Source organism: Sciurus vulgaris, assembly GCF_902686455.1.
Source record: "Sciurus vulgaris genome assembly, chromosome: 4".
Classification (NCBI taxonomy): Eukaryota; Metazoa; Chordata; class Mammalia; order Rodentia; family Sciuridae; genus Sciurus; species Sciurus vulgaris.
In genome coordinates this window covers 8,083,425-8,111,023 of record NC_136464.1, presented here as the reverse complement: position 1 = coordinate 8,111,023, position 27,599 = coordinate 8,083,425, and the positions used below count along the sequence as shown (strand labels likewise).

The following is a 27,599-nucleotide window of genomic DNA, read 5'->3' as shown; positions in this document are numbered from 1 at the left end:
TGGTCAGCACTCAGGGCAAAGTCTGGGGGTCAAGCACATTGACACATCGAGGACATCGGAATCCCTGCCCCACAGAGCCAGGCTGACTCTGGTTCTCCCCCTAGAGGTTGCTGTCCCAGTGCCCCTACTCTCCCCTGCTGCTCTGCCCTGCTCCTGGCTCCCTGGCCTTCCACTTGCCACTGGGCCTCAGCCTGTCCTTCTGCAGACCATCAGTGCCCAAGAAAAACCAGCCTGCGCTGAGAGGTCCCACCTGCTGGCTGACTCGAGGTTCTGCAGCTGGTGTCTCGCGGGCTGGAGAAGCCCCTCTTCATCTCCGCTCTGCCACTGTGCTTTCGGATCCCAACAGACAGGGGTGTTTCAGACCCAGACAAGGACGAAGACACTGGTTCTGTCCCTCCAGATCCAGGTGCTCATTATAGCTCTGCAGCATTCCCACCTAACCAAGCATCAGAAATACTAAAAGAATCTACCATCATTGTAATGAATGACTTCAGAGTCACACTGAAAGTCTTATATCCACCAGTTCCTCCTCCTTAGCAAAAAACTGAGCGAATTCCATCCCTTTATCCAGCTAAGCAACTTCCATTTATATTGATTATATCAATTATATGGTCAGACAGACAGACAAGCAGGTGCACAGATAGACAACCAGCCAGATGGACAGATTATAGATTATATATATATAATACACACACACACACAGCTGGCAGCGCTGAGAACTGCCACATCTGACAAATGTCCACTCTCATCCTCCTTGACAATGGAGTCATGGAATAAACCAGAAGTCCACCCGCTCCATCCTCAGTATGTCTGGTGGCCCCTTTGGTGGGGAGCCAGGTAAACACACACGGACCTCGCCAGCTGCAGACGTCCTCTTGTGTGAACCAGCACGGTGACACTGGGTTGTTTTTTTCTTTTTCTTCCTCATTAGATGATGCTATCTTTAGATCATCTAGTTTGGGATGGAAGCCTCGTCATAGAACGCCATTTAGAAGCATCTAGAAATGATGCACACTGAGAGAACAGAGCATCCTTGAAAGGCAAAGTTTCTGACCCCCAGGGGTTAGCGAGGCTCTGTTGGTTAAGAAACTAGCAATGGCGAGTTTAGGTTGGAGGAGTCACTGGAGGAACAGAGCAGAAGGCGCACAGAGGAACGGGGGACAGTTGCAGATCAGAGCCTCGAGAGCTCTCGTCATCCAGACGGCAGGAACCTCCCAGCCAGGGCTGCCCAGGAGAGGAATGACCCCGGTGGTGTTTCCAAGCCCACATCAACCTGTTCAGTCTCCAGCCAGCCCCCAGGCACCACCCAGCGCGGGCCTGCCTCGCCCAGCCAGCCGCATCCACCTGGAACGAGGATGCTGTCAGCAAGGCCCGGGGAGAGCTGCCGAGAGGCCAGTGTGGGACAGGTGTGCGCCTGTCCAGCCCTGAGGGCCAGCAAGGCCAAGAGCAGGCCTATTCCAGCTGTGGCATGCGGGTCCTCCTGCTCTTGCTGACCAACCCCCAAAGGGTCCACAGCTCCTCACTTTCCCTCCTCCCATCTCTTTCTTGGGTGTTGGATTCTGTGCTCTGGCTTCTGTCTCTTCTCACATAGCCCTGGTCACACAGTGGCCCTCTCTGAGCCCCAGCCTCTCCTGTCTCCTCAGTACCGGGTCTGCAGGGCGCTCCCTCTGGCCAGCTCTCCACCCTGTCCGCACTGCTTCTCATGACAGGGAGTCTGTCTTCTCCCCTTCCTTCTCAAACACACCTTCCTTCCTCGTTTGGACCTCTCTCCACAGCCCCTGCGGAGGGAGCTTTTCCTGCCCTGCAGCACAGGTCTGCCACTCTCAGACACACCCCGAGTGCTCCCTCCCCCTCCCTTCAGCAGTCCGCGCTGCCCCTTCCAGGCTAGCGGGAACTGAAGTGTGCACACCAAGCTGCGGTCAGCCCCACTGTGGGCTGGCTTCATAGGGGCCTGCCAGCCCTAGCAGCCTCGGGCGCCCAGGGCTGCTGCTGGTCCCTGTGGTGACATCTCCAGGACTTTGGGCTGCACTCTGGACCTCAGACTCCACGATGGGGACAGCGGCGAACACAGCACAACTCCAAAGGCTATTTCTCTGGGGCAACGGCAGCCACGCAAAATCCATAGCAAGGATGAGCAGGCTCCAAGGACACTCCCCTGTCTTCAAAACCAGAAGTACAGGAGGACAGAGGAGACAAACAGCATCCCCAGCTGGCCCCACTGTGACTTCTGGGAGAGGACCAAGGGCAGTCATCAAACTAACAAGACTTCCCAATGGCCGTTCATGCACCAAGGCTTGAGGAAAAATAAATTAGAATCTGGGCTTCATGACCCACCAGCTATCAGCTAACAGGCAGGCTATTCAGGGTATTTTAGACATAAGTGCTCAGAAAGCTCCCCGCCCCCCACACCACGAGCACGGACCCCCTGAGAACTGCTGGGATAATGTGCCAGAGACAAGTGACACACAGGCACATAACCCTGGAGACAGCAAGACGCAAGGACCCTGCCAGCCAAAGACTCTAAACACAACACAGAGTTGGAACGAGAACTTAGAATTCCTTTGGTTTTAAATTCTCAAAGAAACCTCTGGTGCTTGTCCAAGGACCTGTCAATCACTATACTGCCTTTCAACAATGAGGACTCTCCGTCAGCCTTCAGGACACGATGCTAAGGAAGACAGGTGCATTCATGGTCAAGCAGAATGAAGGAGAAAAACGTGCTTCAAAGCAAGTTCAACACCTGTGAGCAGAAAGCAAAAACAAGTCTTTGACGGAACTGTATCATATTTATATTATGATGTCCAGCCACGTGATGGTTACTAGGCTTAAAGAACACTTGAAATAAATGGGGGTCTCATTCACAGCAACGCACCCCTCATCAGTGCTCTGCCAAGCTCCCAGCCGGGCTGCAGAGCCCCTTGCCTGCTACCAGGATCCGGATCTCCAGTGGATCAGGGCCAGCAGTATCACCACACTATCCTCAGGCAAGCTCCCCCTCATCTAGAAAAACAAGTGCTTATGTCTTTTACCATCAAATCACGTTTCCATTGTTTCTAGGAAGAAAAAGGCTCTAATCCTGAGAAGCATGTGGGTGAGCAGAACACGGGGAAAGGTGTGAATAAACATTTCGGGAATATATTAATTAAAGATATGAGAACTGTCACAGTCTGGAGGAAAGGAGAGTGACAGTCAAAGATGAGCATACATTCTTTTAAAGCCAGCAGGGCTCTCAGAACACCCACGCCGAGTGGGGTGCAATCCCCAACCCTGGGCTCTGTTCCTTGGGACGTGAGGATAGGTCCCTGCCTCATCCCCACCCACCCATGCTTCATTAGATCTGTCCCTTGCTAGCATCCCCTGCACTGCAGACACTTTGCAAACTGGGTATCACCATTCAGGTGGACATCCATTAGTCCTCATGGTCCTTATCACCATGTAAACCACCCTGCATGCACACAGGCTCCTGAGCCAGCTGGGCGTATGCATCATCTTTAATACCAGGGAGGACTTTGGGACCCGGAAGTTACAGGGCACAGTCAGAACACAGCATGTAAGTCGTGAATGGGGGGCACCAATCCCAACACTCCACCCCCAACATCCCAACTCTGCTAGGGTGTAGACAGGTTGGTGGGAAAGCTGCTATACGAGGGCCAAGTCATTCATAAGAATGAATCTTCATAATGGCCATGAGACATGGCATACCATTCATTCCCACAGGAACAAACTGAAACTCAGGGAGGCTAAGCCCAGCTAAGCAGCTACTAAGTGTCTGAGTTAGAAGCTGAAAATCAAGTGTGATATAAGAGGCCAAATATCTTTATGCCACCTCTGTTCGACTTGAAGACTCCAAACTAGACTACAGATGCCAGTTGCTCAGTTGGTGTTTGGGCCACACCAGGAAAGCGGTCTGAAGCTAGGACAGTTGTCACCAAATTGGCAGAGAGGGTCCTAGTCCTTGCAGCCCGCTGTGGTTGTCTGCTGGAAACAGAGCGGGGAATTTTTAAGGGCAGGGGACCAGGGCACAGGCTCCAGAGACAACTCCCAGCCCTCCTGAACTTTGTTTTCGTTGTCGCCTATAAATGGAAGAGCTTTGACTTATGGGATTCTTTCCTTTGCCTTTCTGAACTTGACATTCCCTCTGGATGAGAAGCACGGAGGCAGCTTCCTGGTGCCTGAGACCGTGTTGAGTGGCGCCCGCCAGTCTCTGACGCACCGGACTCGAGCCTGCCACGGGCCTCTCAGGTCTTGGGAAATCTCTGAGTTAGCCTTGCTGTTAATTTTAATGAAAATACATGAATGTAAAAGGAAATTTTATCACTAGAAGATAACATAGGAGAAGTCGTCAAGACCTTAGGGGAGGCAAGAAATATTTAAATGAAGAAAAAAGCACTAATCATAAAACATTAATGATTTTTAAAATTTAAAATTCACATTTAAAATTTTTAAGACCATCTTTTATTCAAAAGACATCATTGCTAGAGTGAAAAGGTAAGCCAAGGAGTGGGAGAAGAAACTTGCAATGCATATATCCAACCAAGAACTCATATCTGCAGCATTTTTTTAGGAAAAGCAAATAAACAAGGAACCCTCATATAAATGAGTAAATTGGCAAAAGATGGGAATTCACAAAAACATCAGCTGATGACAAGGAAGCATTAGCCATTAGTCATCAGGAAAATGCAAACTAAGACCACCGTAGGCTATCAGTACAAATAAAACCTTAAAAACTGATAATCAAATGCCACCTCCAAAGGAAAGAAGCAACCGGACTCTCCTTCACTGCTGGCGGGAATGTTAAATGGTATAATCAATTAGAAAAAAGCTCTAGCAGTACTTACTAAAGATGAATACTCATACCCTGGGATCTAGCAATTCCACTGGAGGAATACCCCACAAAAACACGTTCACACATGCACTGGAAGACCTGCACAAAAATGATCCTAACTGTGCCCTTTGTATTAGCCCCAAACCAAAGACAACCCCAACACCCATCAATATGAAAAGAAAGGAAAAGCACAGTTCTGTGATAGAATACTGTGATCAAGGCACTGCAGTCGGGGTGACTCTCAAAAACACAAAGCCGCGCAAAGAAGTTGGCTCTAGAGCACGCCAAGTTCCACCAAGCAGGTCATCTCTAAGGGTGGAGATCTTTGAGGAGGAACCAGGGAGTGCCAGACTGGGGCAGCGGGAGACCCCAGAGGTTCTGCAAGCGCCCTCTCCTCCTTCTAAGCTATAGTTTAATGGAGCATTTACACCATGTGTGGATGGGGTCCGTGACAATCCGAACGGCTATGACAATTCTGTATGATTCTAGAATTCCAGGACGATTCTGTATGATTTCTGTACTTTTCTGTATACATGTTAGACTTCACCAAATTTTAAAAAAGGGCTTAGCTTTTCCTGACAACACTGTGCTGATTTCAGACTAAGTTTTTAATCTAATTCAGGAGGCATGAAAGAGAACTATGCTGAACATAAACAAATAAACAAAAAAGCCTATCTGAAAAGTTACATACTGTATGATTCCATAAGTCTAATTGTCTTAAAACAACAATGAAAAAAAATTATGAAGAAGAAAATAGATCAGTGGTTGCCAGGAGTTAGGGACTAGGTGAGGGTCATGGTGCAGCTACAAAGCAGCAGCACCAAGATGCTTTGGCGGGACAGCAGTCTTCCCCTGAACCTGCGCACACCTGCACACGAGGAGCTGAAGAAGTCAGAGCATACTCTGGGGCTTGCACCAATGACAATTTCTCAACTTTGTCCTTGTACCACAGTTATGCAAAATATCAGCGCTGGATCAGGAGAGTAAAGACGGCCTGGGATTCTTCTCCCTGAACATCTTTTTGCAACTTCCTGGGTTCTATAATTATTTCAGGGGGACAAAAAAGTTGTGTGTGTGTTTAAAGAGAATTTAAAAGGAAAAACTTTCTCACACTATGTTCGGGATTATTTAATATATCTCATAAAACCACCAGCGTTCACAAACTTTGGAGAAGTCTTGTTTAAAAATTTTTAACCTCTCCCAAACTTGCCCAAAAAAAACACATGAAGAAACAAAATAGGAAAGTCTTCCGACAATGCTTCAACCCAATACCAGATGTGGACTAATAGTCACCACGTGTGAGTCAGATGGAGATAGTTAAGGGGAAAACAGGGTTTCCCAAAGGAGGGACAAAAAAGCCTTTCATCCCTCTTTTACTGTGTGTGCCTCCAGCAAATCCAGGGTCTGCAGCAACTAGAAAATTAGACACTGTCTATGAAGCACACATGTGGCTTTCTGGAATGGCCAGGAGCTTACCTCTCCACCCAGGCAACCTTCTGTAACTATCCGCCTCAGGAATTCTCAGAAAGCAGCTGAACAGAAAGTAGGGGGAAGACAATGCCTACAAGAGGAGACAAGGAGAACACCGTAACACCAAACACAGGTCATTACCATTTTCCCAGAGTCCCATCAGAACAGTGTGTCTAAGTCAGCAGTGGAAACTGAACTTGGCATCTCAGAAGAAAACCAGTGGAAAGATAAAAGCCTGCTAGAAGGGTCTGTGCTGTACTGGGGACTGGGTCGGGGGTGGACCTGGTCAACCTGTGTAGATCTGAGAAAAGGCTTAGACCGCCCTCTGATGGAGAAAATCTGACTGGATCTTGCTGCATTCAAAAACGAGTTAAGAAGAAACACCAGTATGCAGTCATGGGGAATAAAAATGTCCCATAAGAAGATGAAAAGGGTGCACCAGCCAAAGGACTGCAGAAACAATGTGCTCTGAAAATGAGTTGCTGTAATAGCCTGGAAATACTTTTCCCAGAAATTATTCTTCTTAACTATAGCCCAAGAGACACAGCCTTTACTTAACAACAATAACAAAAATGACACGATGAAGTTAAAAAATAAAAAGGTACGATAGGTGTTTAAATATTTAAAATAAGGACATGTAAAAAAACTAAATATGTAAAGGTAGAAATTAAACCCAAAAGGAAAAATCTATTCTTTTTTGAAAAAAATGAAATCTTTGCCAAAGAAGCAAACAAAAATAAACAAAGGATTTAAGAAATGGAAAGAAAAAGCAAAATTGTCATTATTTAGCATATATTATGATTTTGCACCAAAATCCAAAATAATATATTTTTTATAAGCAGTAACAGTTGAGTAAGGTTGCTGGATATAAAACCAACATACAAAAATCAACTATATGTCTGTATCCTAGCAATAATGAGTTGGAATTAAAATTAAAATCATCATATAATAGCAATTATCTGAGAATATATTAAAATATGTGCATGACCTGTAGAAAAAACAATTATGAGGAATAGTAAAGAAAATTTAGCAACTGAAGAGATATACCATGTTCATGGATTAGAAGATTCGATGTTGTAAATATGTTTACTCTCCCCAAATTTATTTGTGAAATCAATGAAATTTTAACCAGAATTTCAAGAGAGCTTTTGTAGAAATTGCCTAGATGGCATAAATGTATGTGAGTGTGGTTGTACACAGATGTACACACAATGGGTCAAAAATAACCAAAAGAAGGAGAAGCAGGAGGAGAGGAAGAAGAGGAGGAAAAAGGAAGAGGAGAGGGGAGAAGAACAAGGAGAAGAGAGGAGGGAAGAGGAGTAAAACTCTACCAGATATCAATATTTGTTAAAAAGCTTTAGCAATAAAGAGAGTGAGGTATTTCATACATGAGTAGAAAAATTAAGTAATGAACCTGTAATAGTCATGTTTAAATGGACACTTGATATCCAACAGACAGAGGCAGCACTGTGGAGAATCATCCTCCTGTTGGAATATTACCTTGTTCCATTCATGTTGCTCAACCAGTATACCACAGACTACATGGTTTATAAGCAACAGAAATTTATTCTCACAGTTATGGAGGTTGGAAAGTACAAGACCAAGCCACCAGCAGATTGAGTGTCCAGGAAAGGCCTGTTTTCTGATTCACAGACAGTAGTCATTTTCTCCCTGCATTCACACTGGTGGAAGGAGTAGGAAGCTTTGGGGATCTCTTTTATAAAGGAACTAATCCCATTCATGAGAACTTGTCCTTAAGATTCATCACACCCCAAAAGCCCACCTTCAAACACAGACTCCCTAGAGAACAAAACCTTCTCGTGCCACTCAGGTGTGCTACCAAGACAGCAGAGCTCTGTCTCCTGAGCCTGGATCTGGAAAGAACACCTAAGTTCTTGTCCATCCTGAACACTGAGGTGCTAGTTCTGGCACAATGCATGTGTCCAATAAACAGGTGTGCCATTCTTGTCAAGTGCTGCTACCAATAGTGAGTGCACCCCGAGACAGGTCTTTCAGAGCCTTGCACTTGAGCATTCACACTCTCTTAGAATCAAAGAGCCACACATAGGAATCACTGTGAGACAATGAGAAAAAGGCACAGAAGTGTGAAAAAGAGATGTGCCAGGGAGGTCTTTCTGGAGTCAGCATTTGCCAAACACTCATTCTAACGTAAGGGCTAGCAAACCACAACCTTCAGGAGAACCAGACAGGGTCCACCCTCTTGTTTTGATGGCCCATGAGATAAGAATGATTTTTTTTTAAGGGTTACATTTTAGGTGGTTATATAAGTTCTTACATAATGTCCTCAATTTTGCCTCTTAACCAATAACATATTTACAAATTGAGATTTTATAAAAGTTCTCTGATCTCTCTTCCAAGGAACACACAAAAAAATCCCAAGATGGCAATCAAAATCAGCAAACATTTGCTGAGGGCTTAGTGTGTCTTGTGTCTGCTACACTTAGCAGACATCGTATAATCTTCACAGGATGCCACTAAAAGGGATGTTATCGCCACTTTACAGAGGAGGAAACTGAGCCATAGCTAAGTTAATAACATCCAGAGTCTCACAGCCAAGAAGTGTAGAACTTGATCCCAAAGCTGTCCTCTCAACCACCTGCTCAGCCACTGGTCCAAGTCCCTAGAGAAAGGATGCATGAGCAGAGGCTTAAATCACAGGACATCTGTGAGAAACACACTTCCATCTGGCTGGAAAAAGAGAAGCAGAGGCCAGAAATGGGTCCAGTCATTGCCAAGTAGGAAATCATTTTGCAAGTTATACATGGTAAATGGCATGGCATATGGTAATTTCACTACAACGCTGTTGATAGTGGCAAAAAATTGGAAACAATCTAAATGTCCATCATTGGATGATTAAATGATGTACTATTCAATTGGTGGAACACTAAACAATCAAGGATATTCTTTATCTCTGTTGTATTAGTCAGCTATTGCTGTGTAACAAACAATTAAAAACTCTTAATGACACACAATAAGCATTTCTTTCTCAAGTGTCTTGCTGATCAACTGGGCTCAGCTCAAACGCTCTAGTCTACAGGTTGGACCCGCATCTGTTCCACTCACTGCTCAGCCTCCTTGGACCAGTGACCTAAGTGTGTGCATTTGGAAACAAGCAAAACCTCTTAAGCCCTTGCACATGGTCAGTACTTGCACATGGTCACTTCTCCTCATACTACTGGCCTAAACAAGCCCATGGACCAGCCCAAAGTCAAGGGGCTTTTGCCTCCTAAGAAGGGAACTGAAAATTACATGACAAAGAGTGTGGACATAGAAGGAGGTTAAGTAAACCAATAATTTAACCGACCTTGTATATTATTACAGAACAACATCTAGAATGCAAATGGAGCCCTGACACAAGGGATGTTGCTCCTTAGTTAGAGTGACAGTAGATTCCTATTCTCTCCACAACACAAAAGATCCCCAAGTGACTTCCACAATCGAGACAAATCCTTCAATGCTATCCACCACACAACTTGATGTGGTCAATATCTGCACCAGCAACTAACTGCCCTGCATGTCATGTAGTGGACATCTGCACTGTCCACCACCTTGAACTTGATGTGGAGGCCATCTGCACTGCCCCGACCTTCTACTACACCTCCATTAAGGCCCCCTAGTATGACCGGAGGAGATGCTGAGAGGAGGTGGACTCTGTCCTGCTGTGCGCCTGAGACCCCGCCGTGCTCAATGCCCCACAGGTGCTGCTGCCTGACTCCAGGCCAGTTCCTAACAGCCATGCCACCTGCCCACACCTCATGGCACCCCATCCGGCTCTTTCACAGCTGCGTATCAGGGACCTCCCAGTTGTTCTTCCCCTCCCAGGTTCTCCTCAATCTTATTTTTTTTAAACAGAAGAATTTCCACAGGCTAAAATCACACATAGAACATCAGAACCATGGTGGCTGCCTTTCAAGTGAGTGATCCCATCCTAACAGAGCCTTGAGGCCAAGTCAGGAGAATAACCCCGAATGAGCCAGGGCCAGGGGTGAGGTAGCCGAAAAGGAGGCAACATCAGGTCAGTGAGAGAGAGAGGGAGAAAGAGAATGAAAGAAAACGGGCCTTCGAAAATCTCTCTGAAGCTGTCTCCCCAAATTATAACAACTTCCAATTCTGAGAATGAAGAACTAAGATCATTCAGCCCAATCCTTTTGCTGAAGCTGCTCAAACATCTGCACCAAATATATTTGAAAGCATTAACAACGAACAAGGTAGTGAAGAATGACCTGGCCCAGCTCAAACAGCAGCCAGAACCCAGGGCACGATTAAGGCCAGCGCTCAAAGCCACCCCAGCCCTGCAGTATCTGTGATCCTGAAGAACAATGGGTGCTTTACCAACCCGCTTGGAGAGAAGGACAAAAAGTCAACACCCAAGGCCACTCAAGCTGAGGCCCAGCACCACCCAGTTAGTTAAGACTCCAAAGGGCCCAGCTGGTAAAGCCAGAAACACACACAGCCCCCAGGTCACACTGGTCCTCAATACAGCCTCTGATAGACTAGTTCTCTTCGTGGGCAGGGGCACAGAGCCACCTGCCCACTTCATGATGAAATATACTTCTTCTTTGGTAGGTGATTGCAGAAGTCCATTCATTACTGACTTCTGTTTGTATGTTGGAATGTTAGTCTTACCTGTAATTTCTTTGATGGTGGGTTCTTAGACTCCCAGTTCCAAATCCCACATTGTGCTTGGGGGGACATGCAATTCCCTCTGTGACTGTTTACTGTGTGACACAGTTTACAGGTTCACACAGCAGCCGAAAGTGAGTCCTGTCTCTGTGAGATGCTCTGCTTATTTTGAGCAGCAATATTGCTAAAGCAAATGTCTAGCATCAGAGAACTTTGGGTTCAAATCTGTTTTGTCAACTGTAAGCTGCATAACACAAGTCTCATTTTCCTCATTTGCAAAATATGGATAACAACAATGATAATGATGCTCAGAGGGGCACTAGGAGATGTCAAATACTAGGCCACGCACCTGGCAGTTACTTAAGTATTTAACAAACGCTGCTATTACTAGTATCAGCCGAAAGGTGATACTGGATATCATAGTTTAAAATAATAGAAACGGAATAGTAAATTATAGTAAATATTCAGCTAGCAGACCAGAGTTTGACTATGAGTCTAAAACTAACCTTCAAACACCCTAAGCTAAGTAATTACAGGACTGATGTTTTCACACAGTGCAAGATGCCAGGCCTAGCACTGCATACTTTCAAAACAGAAGACTTGATCTCTGATTCCAGGGGCCCCTGGGTCAGGCTGGGAGGTAAGAAGTGCAATCAGGGCTGTGGGCAGGTAAGAGGTCCCACAAGAAAGGAAGTGATGTCTTGGGGAGGAGGAGGGGGCGGGATGGCCCAAAGGCCCCGGGAGATTCAGAAATGACTTGCATGAACTGATTGGGAAAGTCTGTCTGGGAGCTAAGTTGTGAGTGCTCTCACCCCTGCACGGTGGCTGAGAAGGCATGGCAGGCCCTGGCAGCGCCCCTGGGGCTCAGGGCATCTGTGGTCGGGCTGCAGCACCCGGGGCCCATGTCTGCCCTGCACAGGCAGCCGATGGGTGGGGCTCTCCGAGGGGCTCACTTACTCTCTCTGACAGCTTCTCCAGGCGCAGGGACACTGTGGTCATCACTGGCAGCCTTATCAGGACCCTTGCTTCTCCTGCCTTTTCTGTTGCTATTTTTACCTAAAAAGAGAAAAAAGAGAAAGATTCCTTTACTTCACGTGTCAGATCCCACCTGGGAATGTCAGAGCTCACTGTCCTCTCCTGCATGTCAGCCATCTCCAGCTGTGCCCCTGTCCCCAGACACGAGGCATCTTGTAGTTAAAGGAAAAAAAGCATATTAAACACACTTCTGATAAAAGCGACACACACCTGCCTGTCATTATTATTATAAGACTGCAAAATGCTCTTGACCTTCTCTGAGGCCCAAACACACCCCACAGCTGCTGGAGCTGGAAGGGGAAGCCTGGGGTCCTGGCTCCAGCGTTTTCCCCCACACAGGGCTTCTCCCACCTAAATCTCTCCAAGGCCCTGGCTTGGGAACCTGCAGGTAACGATGCTGCCCACCAACTGGAAGGTCACCTTGCCGAGGCCCAAGAAGCCCGCTGGCTATGCTCTTACTTCTCCTCGCCCTGAGCTCCCCGCTGCTCCAGACGGCTGCCTGGCATCCTTCAACTCGTGCCTCCACCCCCCCCAGAACCTGGCACATGCTCTTCAGCCTCCTGGGGTGCCCTGCCCTTCACTCTTGAACTAGTTAGCTCTGCCCACCCTGCGAGTCTCAGTGTTGGCCTCATCTCCTTAAACTGGCTTTCCTGACCTCTCCATCTGAATCGATTCCTCCTTTGATGGGCTCTATAGCTTCCGTCAGGGTCCAGCTGCCTCTAGGCAGTGCCTAATGCAGGAGTTTGGGGGCAGGCAAGGTACCGAGGACCAGAGGGAGGGAGAGAAGCAGGGTGAGGCCAGGAAGGCGGTCCAGCAAGCAAGGCTGTGGTCTCAGCCTGAGACTGGCTCAGCTGGTCACCCAGGAGCTCTGGAGCAGAAACCACACACACAGTTGTCCCCACCTAAGACGAGGGTCTGCCATCTGGGAAGTGGGAGATGCGGCCTTCCACGAGAATTTCTCCAGAGATGGGAAGAGCTGTGAGCAACCGAAGGCCAGCCCCCCAGTGCCCGGGGGTGGCATACATTGTTGGGGGAAAACAACCTGGGAGCTCCAGCAGCCTCCTGCACAGCTCCACACACCTGTCCCGGGTGCATCAGCACAGTGGCACTGTGACGAGTCTGCTCAGAAGGGCAGGGGCTGCATCTGGCTCTGCTCACTGCTCCAATGCCAGAGTCGGGGGCATGGCAGGCTGTGATGAGTGAATGAGTGAGATGCTCAATTACTCAGGAATAAGAGTCTGGTGCTTTAAAGAGACTTTCAATTGCTGCCTGTAATACCAAAACAGCTTGGGGCTTGTGCCAATTAATGAAGCCCATGTCAGATTTCCAATCACCTGCTTCCCAAAAAGGGTTTCTTGTTTTCTTACTACCCTAGATCTTGAAGAATGCCAAGGTGCATTGGGCCCAGCCAAGGGAAGTCCCCGTTGGTCATATTCTTGGGTGATGCCCACTGGGAACAGCTTTCATTTCTCATGTGAGCTGAAACAAATCCCAAAATTAGGTGTCCCTGTCAGTGTCTAGAAGCCAGAAAACTGATACCTCAAAAAGGCTGGGAGAGGACCAACCTAGAGACCTGACCACACCAGCATTTGCTCAGTGCCCTTGCTGCAGCAGTGGGCGGGACTATCACGACCAGGGCCCACCACAGACAAGATGGCCACTTCCAGAAGAGTCTGACAGGCAGAGGGCAAAGAGACCTTGGTTATCCAGGAAAACCAGCCACACAGCTGTTGGGACACTGAGTCTGCCGTGGGAGGGAGATGAGGTATTCTACCAAGAAATAAAAGGCTACATGACATGACCAACTTGTGGGGAACGGGGTCCTCAGTGGAGTGGCAAACAGCACTGACATTGCAGCTGGGTGGAGACTGGCAGTGGCCAGGAACACCGTCCTGAGGGCCTGGCCAGTGTGGGGTCCCGACCCATCTGCTCTGCACGGCCAGCACAGCCAGGAACCTGCCTTACCTCCCCTGGGCTCCCTCTTCAGCAGAAGACACAGTTCCGCCACAGAGCAAGCTCCGGGATGGAACCAAGCCATGTGAGTGACCTCTGGTCACCCCCAAACAAAAGAAGGTTTCTCTCTTTTCATGGCCAACGTCTTGCCTGAGCCCCACACACCACAAGGCACTGTTCCAGTGGCTCACAGCTAACGCATGTGGTGTGATTCACGATTCACGAGGCATGCCTACAGTGATGCTGGCCCTCATCGACCCACAGAGGACAGGAAGGGTCACTCACAGAGCCAGGAGGCGACAGAGCAGGAGACTGACTCCAGACCTGAGCCCTTCCCAAAGGGATTGGGCTCCCTTCCGTAGTCCCCTCCTAGCATATGAGAAGAAGGGCCACATATGGTCTCTACAGATGAAAGGAGAAGTGAGGTGGAAACAGTGCTCAGAGAAGGAGCCAGAATCAAATCAACATCTCCATCTGGGCCGCGTGACAACACAGAATTCCTTAAAAGTAGCAAGCTGAAGTGCCAGTGCAGGCCACATGTTCTATTCTGGTCTACAGTGATAAATATACTTCATCTGGCTTAATAGAAAACTATTTTCCCCTCTCTACACAAGGAGCTTACAGTAGCAACCCCAGAAACTGAAAATTCCTTTGCTTTGCCATTCCCCAGGAAATTCCAGTCCCCTAGGGCTCTGCATCCCTCTGAAGGAGGGACCTGGCCCAGGGCTCTGAGGCCCCTGCCTGCTTCTTGTTAAGGAACCCCCTTGAGGAGAAAAACTCAACCAAATGGGTTCTTGGGAGCTCCCCAGAAATGCAGCCTGAAGGCCTCAGGACAGACACTAATCAGAGCCTTCCTACTGACCGCAAAGGGGCAGCCCTGCAGGGCCCCTCCCACAGAGAGGGCCAGGGGACTGGGCAGGTGTACGGACACAGCCTCGAGGACAGTGGCTAGATAGTCCTGCTCCACATGGACGTGCATACAGGAAGGAGGGCAGGATACAGAGGGAACGGCCTTGGGCTCCATTCCTTTCTGAGGACAGGCAACTCCCAGAGGAAACAAGAATCCCCAGGTGGCTCAGTGGCTGAAGGGTGTGTTTCCTTCCACTCATCAGTGATCTCTGTGTCTGGCAGGGAGTGGAGGCTGGGGACATAGAGGCTCCGGTGGAATTTCCCAAGTACGTTTTATCAGGACCAGACCAAACCCAGGCAATCGGGCAGCCAACCACGCAGCTCCTCCCACACTCCTCTCGCTCTGCCTCTCTGCTGTGTCGTCCCTGAGAACCAGCCTGGGTGGCCCTGCCCCCAGGGGCCAGACTGTCATGCAGGAAACTGTCCTCCAGGCCCAGGGCTTGAGGGACAGTGGGGTCAGCTGTGGCCACAGCGCCTTTGTGGCCACTGCCTCCCACCCTCTATGCAGTCATCCCCTTCCTGATTCATGACCAGATGGGGCTCCTTACTTTTAATTTAAGAAGGCACAAGCAGAAGGTAGGCACAGGCGGGTGCTGCCTGTCTCCATTTGGGCTCCACCTAGAACAGAGCTGGAGACAGGAAGGCCTGGAGAGCAGGACTGTATCTGGGAGGTGATTTTAGGCATCACAGTGAAAAGACAATGGGGAACAGGGGGAAAGACACACTAACAACCTAGGGTATGCCTGGCAGGACCTGAGGAACAGGGAAGGGGTGCCACTGAGCTGCCCGCCAGAGCCTGGCAGGCTGGACACACATCACACACATCACACCTCCCCTGCAAGCGTGAGGGCATCAGCGTCTCCACAGTGCAGAATCAGGTTTGGAAATGTCACAGGCCCTCTCGATGGCAGAGCCAGACTCTGATGCCAGCTGCCTGGATCCTGGATCACCTCACATGCTTTGCAAGGAACAGGTATTCCATACAAATATGCAACATCAGAGGCTCAAATTTAAAGGTGTTCTATCGTCCTGTGATGCCCAAGCATAGCCAGTTGGTGCCAGCCAGGTGGGGACGCAGTCCTTTCCCAGAGCCAGCCAGAGAAACCCTAATTCATGGGTTTCATGATCACAGAGCAGCAGCCACAGTTGCAGGGACCTAAGCAGGCCACAGGGGCTAAACCTGTTATTGCTCACAATGCCAAGACTGGGAGTTCAAGGTCCCCAGCCCCCGAGGGACACCCAAAGGATGCTCCACCTCCATCCAGGCTCCAGGGCCAGGCTGCCTTCACCCCAGCACTGACGGCACCAACCACTATGAAATCTGGCAGCCACGGACCTTGAGGCACACAGGGAAACATGATGGCTATTTTTATGAACCACAGCATGCAAGCCAGCTTCCCCAACCCTGGAAGGGTCCCCCACCCTTTATTATCCAAGCCTGAGTCCTTATATCTGGAACATGGGCACAGGCAGGAGGGAATGCGCCAGCGCCGAGTTGACTTTGGAAAGCACTTTGGAAAGGGCGGTGGTGCCTTCGAAAGCTGATTTTTCTTTTTTTTTTCAAACAGGTCCTTTCCCTGGAGTCTTGTAGGAAGTTGCCCTGGACAAAACGCGTTTCGGATCTAACTCACAGTGAGCCTGGAGGCTGGACTGTTGGTTGTCTGGGTGGGGTGATAGCATCATGGTGATACTGAAATATTTACAAACACGTTCTCCTAATCCTCACACCCCAGCTTCACCCAAGAGAAGACATTTCCATCCAAAGGCCAAACAGTACAATGCCGGGGAAGAGAAGCAGCAAAGCTGAGAAGGGAAGCCCCCTCCTCCCACCAGCAGCAGCGCCTGCAGCGGAAAGGCCTTTGTCGACCATCACACGCGCTCAGATAACAGCTCTGGCTCTTTCCCTCGCAGCCGAGACACGGCACAGTACAAAATGCAGACTGGATGGTTCTGGGCACAGACACGCCAGCAAACATGGCTCGGTGCCCACTCTGCAAATTCCGTGGGCTCAGGACTACGGTGGCAGTGCGGGTTTGTGCATATGCTAACGGCCATGCAGCCTCCCCGGGCCTGAAGAAAACCGCAAGCAAAGGGACAAGCAGGAACCCAATGTAAATGCTGCGTATCTGAGCCTCCTTCTCAGCCATGGTGCCCTGGAGGGGAAAAAATCTTCCCATCATTTTTTCGGAGTCTTGTTTACTATTTTGTTTCTTATTGCTAAGTGGAAGGGTGAGTTATGTAACTATGGTTTATTACTCTGTGGCATCTTATTGTCTAAAAGGAGTGAGGACACTAACCAAAGTCATGAATTTGGAGATGTCATGCAAAGCAGGCACACCCCAAATCCACTGGCCTGTCCATCATGCAGACCTTTGTCTTACTCTTCATCCCGGGACCATGCCAACCAGGATCCTGAGGGCTCCCACCTTGAGCCCCAAAGCATTCCAGCCACAGGGATCTGGAAACCGTGAAGTTCAACTCGAAGCAGCTGAATAAATAGAACTAGAGAGAAGTGGGCTGTCAAGTCTGTATGAAGAACATTCTAGCAATCAGTACTGTTCACCCAGTGAGCCAGCAGCCTGGAGATGGTGAGGGCCACCTGCAGAAGGTGTGCACAGGGCCTGCACGTTCCCCGTCAGAGTCCTGCCAGAGAGCAATTCTCACTCGATGACCATTTAGGCTCCTCCAAGTTCTAACATTCAGGAGTGAGCTGAGGCTCACAAGGAAGACCTCAGAAATTCTATGATACCAAAGTCCACCACAAAGTCAAAAAGAACGATTCCATGGTCCCACATCCTCAAGGGAACACGTACACACAAGCATAGTAAAAACACGTGAAATGCAACATTTGATTAATGGTATTTTCAAACGTCAATTTCCTGGTTTTCTTACTGTATACAGCAGAGTCTCTCAACCCCCTGGGGACGTTTGGCAAGGTCTAGAGACATCCATGGCTGTGACAATGACAACTGGGGGAAGGTGCTACTGGCACCCAGTGGGTCGAGGCCAAAGATGCTGCTTAACATCCCCCAACACAGGGGCACCAACCTCCTCAGACCTGCACACAGTGGTCCAAGATGTCATGGTTGCCGCAGCTGCTGCAGCTGAGAGGCCCTATGCTACAGTTAGCTAAGGTTTATCCTTGGTGGAGACTGCGGGTGGGGATGTGGGACCTTACTGTGACACTTTTGCAATGTCCTATCAGTCTGTAATTCTTTTTAACTAAAAGTTTTAAAAAATGTTTTCAAAGACTTCATTCCATTCTGGGTATCAGGGTTCTCCTCATGGAAAACGTGGTACAAGTGGAGTAACCCTTATTCAAAATGCCTGGAGCAGGAAGTGTTTCATGCTTTGGAATTTCTCGAATTTTAGAATATTTGCATATGTTCCAATATCCAATATCCAATATTTGCATATATATTCCAAGATGCAATATTTTGGAAGTGGGAATCAAATCTGAACACAATGTTCATTCATGTTTATACACTTTATACACATAGCCTGCAGGCAATTTTACACTTATTTTTAATAGTTTTGTATATGAACCAGTTTCATGGTGTGGAAGTTTCCCTGGTGGCACCTCAGTGCCCAGCCCGTGCTTGGTACCCAGCATGCAACATCCACCCAGTGCAGGACTTTACCCTGCGGGCTGGCCCCTTCCTCAGTAAGAACCTTTCCAAGATAAGATGACGGCCTGCTTACAAAACAGCCCACTGAAGAGATGAACGCGCCTATGGCATCCTGAGACGTGTCACGTCAAGACACCACTAGAAGGGGGAACAACTGTTTCCTAGCACAGTTTAACTGCACAAAATTGACTCCCTTAATCTAGATTGTTCCTAAACCTGTCTCTCCCACTACTCGAGGTCTGGGTCTACTGTGCAAACACCAAAATTTTTAAAAAATAAAAATATAAAACCTAGGCACTAAATAAAAGTGTGAGATAAGTGTCACAACACCTGGATGAGCCTAGTGCAGAGGAGCTCTAAAAAGCCCAACATAATTCATTTGAATGAGCAGAAAGCTTGGAAGCAGCTCCCTGGCAAGACAGCTTCTTCAGACATTCTGGAATTCTCCAGGGCCTGTTTTGGGTCTGGGGAAGCCTGTTCGGTGGATGCCAGAGACACATTTCTTGCAGGAACCAGGGCTGCTATCCAATAGGAATAAACGGCTTCTTGCCCCACTATCTCTATCTCCAAGATGGTTTTCCAAAAGCAAATGACCTATTGCAAATCAAGGTGCACCTTGATTTCTCCTTCAGAGACCCCATTCCAAGGCCAGCAAGTGCTATGCTCAAAGGACAAAGGAGAGCCACCTCCTCATCTGAGTCCACAGACACATCGGCCCGTGGACACTGACGAGGGCAGGCTGTGACTTTCTGAGCTATTTTCTTTAGTGGAGGCAGCTGCCTCAGGAATGATGGCTAATCATAGTGAGATCCCCAAAAAACAAACTGGCTCCCTAGGCAGGCCCTAAACATCAGCATTGCCCAAGCTCCCTTATTTATTTGACACCCCATACTTTTACCTCTAATTATTTTCTCCAAGTCCTCCAATTTCTATGAGGTCCCGGAGCGTAGGGGACAGGTTGTCCTATGCTTTCTATCCCTAGGGTCTCCCCAGCACCTGGTGCTAGGCTGGCTCTTAGGAAGCATCTATGGGATGAAAGAAGGGCTCCTAGGAGGGTGAGCACACCTGTAAGCTGTAGGTGTTCTGGAAACTACAGTCAAAAGGCCTTTGCAGCCATGGACAGAGTAAAGGCAGCTGCAGGTGCTACTCTTCCTATCTGCAGGTGACGAAGTTGAGGCTCCGGAAGCAGAGCCAGGAGCCCCAGATCCCCAAGTTAGTGAGCCCAAGACCTGGCTGGTAAGCAGTATGCAGCTTCATCCACCTTTCCCCTACCACCACCCCAGGGACTACAAGCAGCTAGCCACGCTAAGCACATAGCAGAGAGAAAAGACAACAATTCATGCAAATTTGACTCCAACCATCAAACCAAACAGGCCTGAGTACCTAGCACAGGAGAAGGGCTTTCAAATCTCCCAAGTCAGCAAGTGACATTGAGCAAGTTACTTCAACTGCCAGTGCTGCCAGTTCCTCATCAGTAAGTTAGCAAGGACAGCTACCCTCCAGAGTCACAGAAAGAACTACATGAGAAGGGTGCACATAAAGACCAGTCACAGTCAACACCCTACAAGTGGGAGGCTCTGTCCACGACCGTTAGCAGCCACCGTGACTTTTACACATCTTAATTCCCACCACTCTCTGGAAACAGTGGGAAATCTGGATGGTTCAGTTCAAGGTCACACAACTCACAGAACTACCTGTGTATGTGTAAAGAGGGTGCTTAGACAGGGACACCCTCTCAAGAGTGTCCCAACCACCCCTTCCCTGCTACCCTTACTAGTGACTTCCAGGAGCAGTTTAACCAAACAAAGGTGTCAACTTCTATGCCCGGAGCTCTGTGACAGTGTCCCTGTGCTTCAAGAAAGGCTACTGCCAGGCCAGAGAACCTGGCTGCAACCCTGATCATTCCCCACTGCTGAAATACTAAGACTGCAGCGTGTGCAATGAGCAAGGACCACTGGAAGGAAGGAGTAAGAGAAAGTCCCCTTCGCAAGGTTAGTGGAATAAAGGGAGTAGAAGTCATTTCCCAGGACAGGGCTGGCAGAAGCAGGGCAGATCTGAGAAGGGTGTGAGGGATGGATGTAAAATGGCCCACCCCAGGCTGCCAGCCACCACAGAGCTTTCCAGGTCTCAGGCAGCCTGGCCTCCCCACCATGCTACACCTGGGGCACTGGGTCCTGAGCCACATGGGGTCCCCACTGAGGCTGTATGGGCCATCTTACCCCAAGGGCCAGAGGATTCAAGGGACCCACTGACAAGAGGAGGGAGGGCCTGAGAGGGACACAGGCTGGGCAAAGGCCCTCTGGCAGAGCTTTCCACAGAAGGCCATCTGCCAAAGCAGGCCAATCATTCACATGGCCAAAAAGGAAATTCACTCTCAAGAAAACGCTGCCTATGTAGCCTGAGGAAGAAGGCAGAGCAGGAGGAAGTGCCCAGCAGAAAGATCCTTCGCCCCTCAGGAATGTCAGCTTGGGGGCACAAGGGTCCCGGCTCCCTGGGGCAGCTTCCCAACTGCTGAGCTGGAGTGAGCGTCGCCGCAGCTCAGTGTGGGGACCACGGAGCACAGGGAGGCAGATGCAGTCCCCACGGAGGCGTGGGCACCACAGGAGGTGGGCTGGGAGCCAGTGTCCCAGTGTCCCCTACAGGCCAGCGTTGGCGGGCGCCTCTTCGGGCCGCCCAGCGCAAAAAGTTACCTGGTGGAGGCGGAGGCGACTCTGCGGCTAACTTTTCCCTTTGGGGCGCTTTCTTGGGCTTGGTGGCCCTGGTGGGCGGCCTGGGTTGGAGCGGGCGCGGCTCCCGCTCCTCCTCCCGGGGCCCCTCAGGCAGCGGCGGCGAGAAGGGCTCGGGCTCGGGCTTCGGGCGCTGGACGCGGGGCTCCCGGCTCCAGAGTTCCTGCACATAATAGTCGGGGTCCTCGAGGGTCGCGCCCTGGGCTCCGACGCCAGCCAGGGCCACAGCCAGGAGCGCCAGGGCCAGCGCGGGCGAGGCGGCCCCCGGATGGGCCATGCCCGCTCCGCCCCGCGCCCTGGGCAGGGTCCCGGTGACCGGAGCGCCGGCGGGCGGCGGGCGGACGAGGCGCGGGGCAGGGGCGCGGGCGCTGCAGCGGGCGCGGGGCGCTGGGCGCGGGAGGCGGCGGCCGGGCGGGTGTGACCGGCCCTCCGGGCGGGGCTGGGCCGGGCGGGCGCGGGGCGGGCGCAGGGGCTCGGCCCGCCCCCCTCCGCCCCGCCGACCCGCGGCCCGCCGCGCCGGCAGGTGTTGGAGCTCCTGCCGCCTGGGACTGCCCCCGACCTTTCCCTTCCCCACGCCGGCCAGCGCGCTGGGCACCCCTTTCCCCTGGAGTCCCGAGTTCCCAAGTGAGAAGGAAACCTCCAGGCACCTCGTCTAGTCCTCCCTTTTACAGGTGGAGAAACGGGACCCTAGAGCTCAGACCTGCCCCAAGAGCTAACGCAGCTGGAGCCAAACCCAAGCCTGGCCTGCTGCCCTTCCGCCCCACCCCGGCCCGCCCCTCGCACCAGACCCGCATTCCCACCGCCAGGACACGCTCAGGAGCCATGAATGAGGAATTCCAGAGGTCCCCAGGAACCTGGGATAAACCTCCCATGTGACACTGTGATTCTGCTGGGGAGAGAATGGAGTCACGTCAAGGCCACCATCCCAGAGCCACAGAGGACATTTGTTAGTCCTGAGAGCAGGCCTACCTAGAGCGCCCTGCCCTGCCTCCCTTCCAGAATGTGCCTCCCACCTTGGACAACTGTGTGCAGGTTTTTCCTATGTGGAAAGGGACCCCACAGTCCTTTGACTTCTACTCTCCAGACTTGGGGTGTTTGGGGAACCCAGAACTGCTTGGGGTTTCTATTCCTACCCCCCAAAAGTTCCAACAAACTTAGTGACTTAAAACAATACTGGCTTATTACCTGGAAACTCTGCAGGCCAGCAGCCTGACTCCTGTGTCTCTGGTTGAAGTCCAGGTGTGGGCAGGGATGGGGTCCTCTGAGGAGCTCTGGAGGAGACTGCCTCTGAGCCCACGCAGGGTAGCTGAAGCCAGTCAGTTCTGGCCTTTGTTGTACAGGGGTCCTGTTTGCTTGCTGGCTATGGAGGCCAGACTTCGGTGCTGTTGACCGTATCCCTTCCAGGGCTTTCCACAGCTCCTAGAGGACTGTCATATCCCTGCGTCTGGGTCTGAGTCTGAGGGCCAGTACTGGCACATCAAATCCACCCCACAGCCTCAAATCTTCCACTACTGCCAAATCTTTCTTCCTTGCAGTTGGAGAAAATCTTCATTTTAAAGGGCTTATGTGATTAGAGGGGCCCTCTAGTAACCCAGGACCACCACCCTCTCCAGAGGTGCTGACTTTAATCTGTCTGCACTGCACATTCTGTAACTTAGCCACAGGTTCTAGGGATTCAGGTTCAGACACCTGTGTTGCCTGCTACAGGGAAAAATGACCCCAGAGCCCTGGGTTCAGCTCTCACCTCCCTAGTCCCTTCTGGCCTGAGATGTGATTTCAAGATGCCACTGAGCTGAATCTGGACACCAGGGCAAGACCTCCACCTTCCCCCCGGGAGTGTGGAGAGTCACATTTCTGAGCCCCACAGTGGACAGGGCTTGGACCAGGACAGTGCCATCTTTGCCTGGGCCCCTCTTGCCATCCCATTTTCCTTCATTACCCCCGCCTAAGTCACCCAACCAGGCCCTTTTGGGGGTCAGTCTTCTGGGTTTCTAGGTCAAAGTCCAAAGCAGATTGGGCAGAGTGAGAGGAGAAGGCTGCAGACTGAGGCAGGGCCTGCTTGGAAGCATCAAGATTCTTGGACCTGGCTGTCAAACCTCCAGGACATTCTGGAATGAAACCACCAGAGTGAGAGGGGAGGAGAGTCCTCCGCCTGCCCTGGTGTTCCAAGAAGCCTGGATGGGCAGGATTCCACCTGCTCTCCTCCATGATGTGTCCCCAGAGCTCACTCACAGGAGCTGTTTTATCTGAAGCCAGATACTCCAGACAACAGGACAGGTCAGCATGGGGCTTCAGTGGAAAACAGAAAGGGACTCCAGCACTGAGCCACACACCTGGAGGTCCCAGCTAGCCTGGCAGCCCTCACCAGAAGGGGCTGCAGAGATTGTCCAGGACAACGGTATGCCCTGGACCACCTCATCAGAGCCGCCAGGGCTTGCTAAGCATGCAGACAGATCCCAGGCCCACCCAGACCTGGAGAACCTCCCAGGGGTGGGCTCAGGCACTCCCGCACCAATAAAACACCTCAGCTGCACAGAGTTGCATTTTACAAGGAGGCTGAGGGCCCAGACCCACCCCAGGTCACCAAGGTCAAGAGGAAACCCTGCTTCGTCCGGTAGTTAGAGTCAGGCTGAGTAAATCTTGGCAGCCCCAAATCCATGAGTTCCGAAAACATTGTGCTGCTTTCCTGGCACTTCTAAGGTAAATAATAGACGCCAAACCTGTACTGCAGTGTCTGGGAAGCATCCAGAGAATGTCCCCAAGTGCGATTCTCAGCACATCCCTGGAATCAGGAAACAGTCCTACTCATGGCTGTTCTCCTTGCTAATGTGTGCTTGTTTGTTTTCCCTGGAGAGACACATAATTAAAGCAAGCAGAACAAACAGAACGAGAATTGATTGCAGCATGGAGATTCTCCCAGAACTGCAGTCCATGGCAGTTTCTAGAGCACCCTTTGTCTACCTCTCTCTGGGGCTGCATACCTGGAGATTTGTGGGAACAGAGTTCAGGAAGTGTAAGAAGAGAGGGTGGCAAAGCTGAGCTTGATCCTGGTCTCCAAGCCTCTTCCTGCTGCCCAACTTCTGCCTGGCTGCCAGGGAAGGGCACTGCATTCTTCTGCTTCCCCAGTGAAGCCTCCCCAGGTCACCTTTGTGTCCCATCTGTCCTTTAGCCTCTGCTATAGCTCACCTATGGAAAGTCCCAGGGCCTCATATGGAACATTATTCTTCAACCCACCTCCTCCCCTGTTCCCACTACCACTCTTTTAGTTGGACATGCAGAACTGAGAGGTTATTGGCGTACTGCTCACTGGGGTGTCCCTGCTCCCACCAGCTCTGGCTTGCAGTTCACCGGCACTCACGGTTCCCACTACTCTCCAGGTGCACATCACTCCCTACCAAAGAGCCCACGCAATCTCTCTGCTTCTCTTCCCTTCCAGTGGGCAAAGATGGTAATGCATACTCTTCATGGTCTCCTGTGCAGCACTTATAAGCTCTTTTTAAACTAGTGATTATTATAATCTACTAATTTTATATCCCCCAAGAAACCAATAGAGTTTAAGAAAAAATCCTCAGTAACTCCTTATTGCATGCTGGCTAAGGTCTTCCGTGGCATCAAAGAGTGCTCCTTTTTTTGACCTCTTTGCTCCCAACCTAATAATGGGTCTGTTTAACTTTAGTCTTGAACCCTACCCAAAGGGCCATGAGCATCTCTTCAAAGCCTAAGTGAGCTTGGTAAAATGCTGAGGATTCTTGGAGGAGAGTCATGCCATAAAACTAGACACTCGCACTGGGAGCAGCAGCTGGGCTGAAGAAAACCAAAATGGCAGCCCTGATCCCCAGTTTCTTAGTTCCTAAAACAGCGTTCATTACAAGCCAGCCATTGTTTGCTTCACTCGAGAATCCATTAATGCATTTCTGTTAAGCATGATAAGCCAGTGTTTGTCTGTTCATTCATCCCTTAGACTCGGGATGCTGTTAAGCCAGTTTCTGTTATACAACATAAATCTGCGCTTGTCAAATAATCCTCAAACACCTTACACAGCTAATAATTGTTCAAATATTTATGAGCCCCACAGAGGAGATTTATGTTAAGCTGCTTGACAAGGAACAAGAGCGTGTGCAGGTCCAAGGAACATTCTGTTGAAACAAATATTGCCAAGACATCAATACGTTGCATAGCATTTTTCATAACGGACTTTTGCACCTGCTCATTTCCCTAATTATCCCTGAAGCTTTACACTTTCAGAGAGGGAACGAAAATGGAATTTTTTTGAAAGATCAGTAATTTGAAAAATTAGCTTCTATATAAAGAAAAATACACACTCGGGCACAACCATTTCTAAAAATACGGTCTAGAGATAGATGCTCGGAGAGAGACATGGAGTTGTTATGGCAACTATGATCACAATGGCGAAGCTGGAGGGTTTTCCTGTTCATTATCAGTTGAGATGTGGTGGTTCAAATGGAGGCATCCTTGGTAATGTCCTCAGCCTCATCACTATGTAATCACCCATCTCATACTCAATCTTCAGTGTGCTTGTTCTTACTCCTGTGCCCCGGAGAGCTGGCATCTTCTGACAAGCCATCTTAGCTCATGGGTCCCCCTCGCACCTCAGCTCCCCTCCTCACCACGGTCTCTACTGGGATTTCATGTTCAGTTTGGCCTCTGGGGAGACTTGCTTGGGCATGAGCTAGTCCATTTGTAAATAAGAAGACACTGTTAGGAAAGTTGATAAGAAACTACCCCAACAGACACATGGGGAGATGCTGAACTCAGAAGAGCCAGAGCCTACTGGGCATCCCAGGAAATCCAGAATTTCTTAGTCACCTACTACGTGCAGGGTTGCTTACAGCAGCATTGATGCTTCAACTCTGTGTTGACTTTTCTGTGTGCATCCCTGGGTCGCCAGCCCTTGCCTTCCTGTACTGAAGGCACCCCCTTGAGGACTGAGGGCCAGTGTCCTCTGGTTTCTGATGGGCATTGGCCAATGGGAGGTGCCAACAGGAAGTAGAAAGATGAGAGGAAGGAAAGGTTTGGGTATTTCTTCCCCTTGACCCCAACCTTTTCACATCCCTGCCCCAGGGGACCTGCTGGTGGCTGCATCTCTTCAGTGCCCTGGAGTCCTCTTTTCCAGCCCCAGCCTTGCAAGTCTGTGGGTGTAATGACTTCCTGCAGGCTGGAGCCTGCAGCCACTAGGCTCTGGTACCTTAGTAGCCCCCATGAGTCCTCCTCATTGACGCCGTCCAGCGGAGTCAATTTGGTGCTGGACACAAACGAATAGCGAGGCTTCTGAATTCGGAACGGTTTATTGTAGATTCAGGAAACCCGGGGACTGGAACCTCCAACCTCCAACCTCCAACCTCCAACCTCCAACCTCCAACCTCCAACCTCCAACCTCCAACCTCCAACCTCCAACCTCCAACCTCCAACCTCCAACCTCCAACCTCCAACCTCCAACCTGGGGCCTCAAACTTCGAACCCCAGCGCCGGCTTATATCCCCTCCAGGAGGTGAAGGGTAGAGCTGACACCAATTATGCAAAGATTAGGCGAGGAGCTAGCTGCCCAATCATGGTAAAGGTCAAAACCAGCAGGCACATCAGGAGCACTCGGGAACACCTGCGCACACGTTGTGTGCGTGGACTTAATTGGATACGGCCAATGACAAATCACCTGGGTGTGCTTATGTTAATCAACCTCCTCACCGCCGATGTGATCAAAGCAACCTCTGGCTGGCAGCCAGGCGCCCTCCCGGCGCAGTCCGCACAGCATAGCCCCCAACACCTCATCCCTGCCCACACCTCTGTACCTCAGTCATCTGTGTGTGCTGCTCTTTCCTGCTGGTCCCTGCTGACTGATAGTCTCCTCCCAAAGCCTGTGAGAAGAGAATAATTCCCTGTCCTGCGGCTGAGGAAACTAGAATAGTTAAGTCACTTCTGAAGGAACTTAATAAACAAGTCACACAGTCTAATGACCTTCTGACTGTTTGTCTCCAGAACCTCTGCTCCGCCGTGGATGGCACAGCGTCAGGCCTAAGAATGCCAGCCCACCCACAGCCAAGATGCTCCAGGCAGAGCAGCCGAGTGAAGGTGGAGCATGCACCCTCACAGTGGTCCCCAGTGGGGCTGGCTTTAGACCCCAGCACGGCGCCAGCCCCTCCTTCCAACAAGATTGCTTAAGTCCTTCAAAGTTAAAAATTCTGGGGCTATTCCTGTTGTCCCTGAGTGCACAAACCCCAAGAGAAAAGAAGCAATTATCCCTTTGGCGTCTCTATTTGCATGAAGAGGAACTCCATGTGAGAAGCCAAGACACAAGGCCTAGGAAGATGCCACCCCTCTCTCCAGCCCTTCACTGCCACATGCATGGAACAGCTGTGGTCCAGCCCAGAATCAGAAGAGAGGGTCAGGAAG

At 50.3% G+C, this 27,599-nt stretch overlaps 1 protein-coding gene across 1 annotated transcript in view; it reads right to left on the bottom strand.

Annotated features, from left to right (window-relative positions):
• CPXM2 (carboxypeptidase X, M14 family member 2) overlaps positions 1–21,606 on the bottom strand; it is a 110,226-nt gene extending 88,620 nt beyond the window's left edge. The window contains exons 1-2 of the mRNA XM_079138071.1: positions 21,156–21,606; positions 11,897–11,995 (exon numbers count right to left, since the gene is read on the bottom strand). Of these exons, the coding sequence (XP_078994197.1) occupies positions 11,897–11,995; positions 21,156–21,468 (412 nt within the window). The 5' untranslated portion in view covers positions 21,469–21,606. The remainder of the gene's footprint in view (positions 1–11,896; positions 11,996–21,155) is intronic.
• Positions 21,607–27,599: the final 5,993 nt, after the last annotated feature.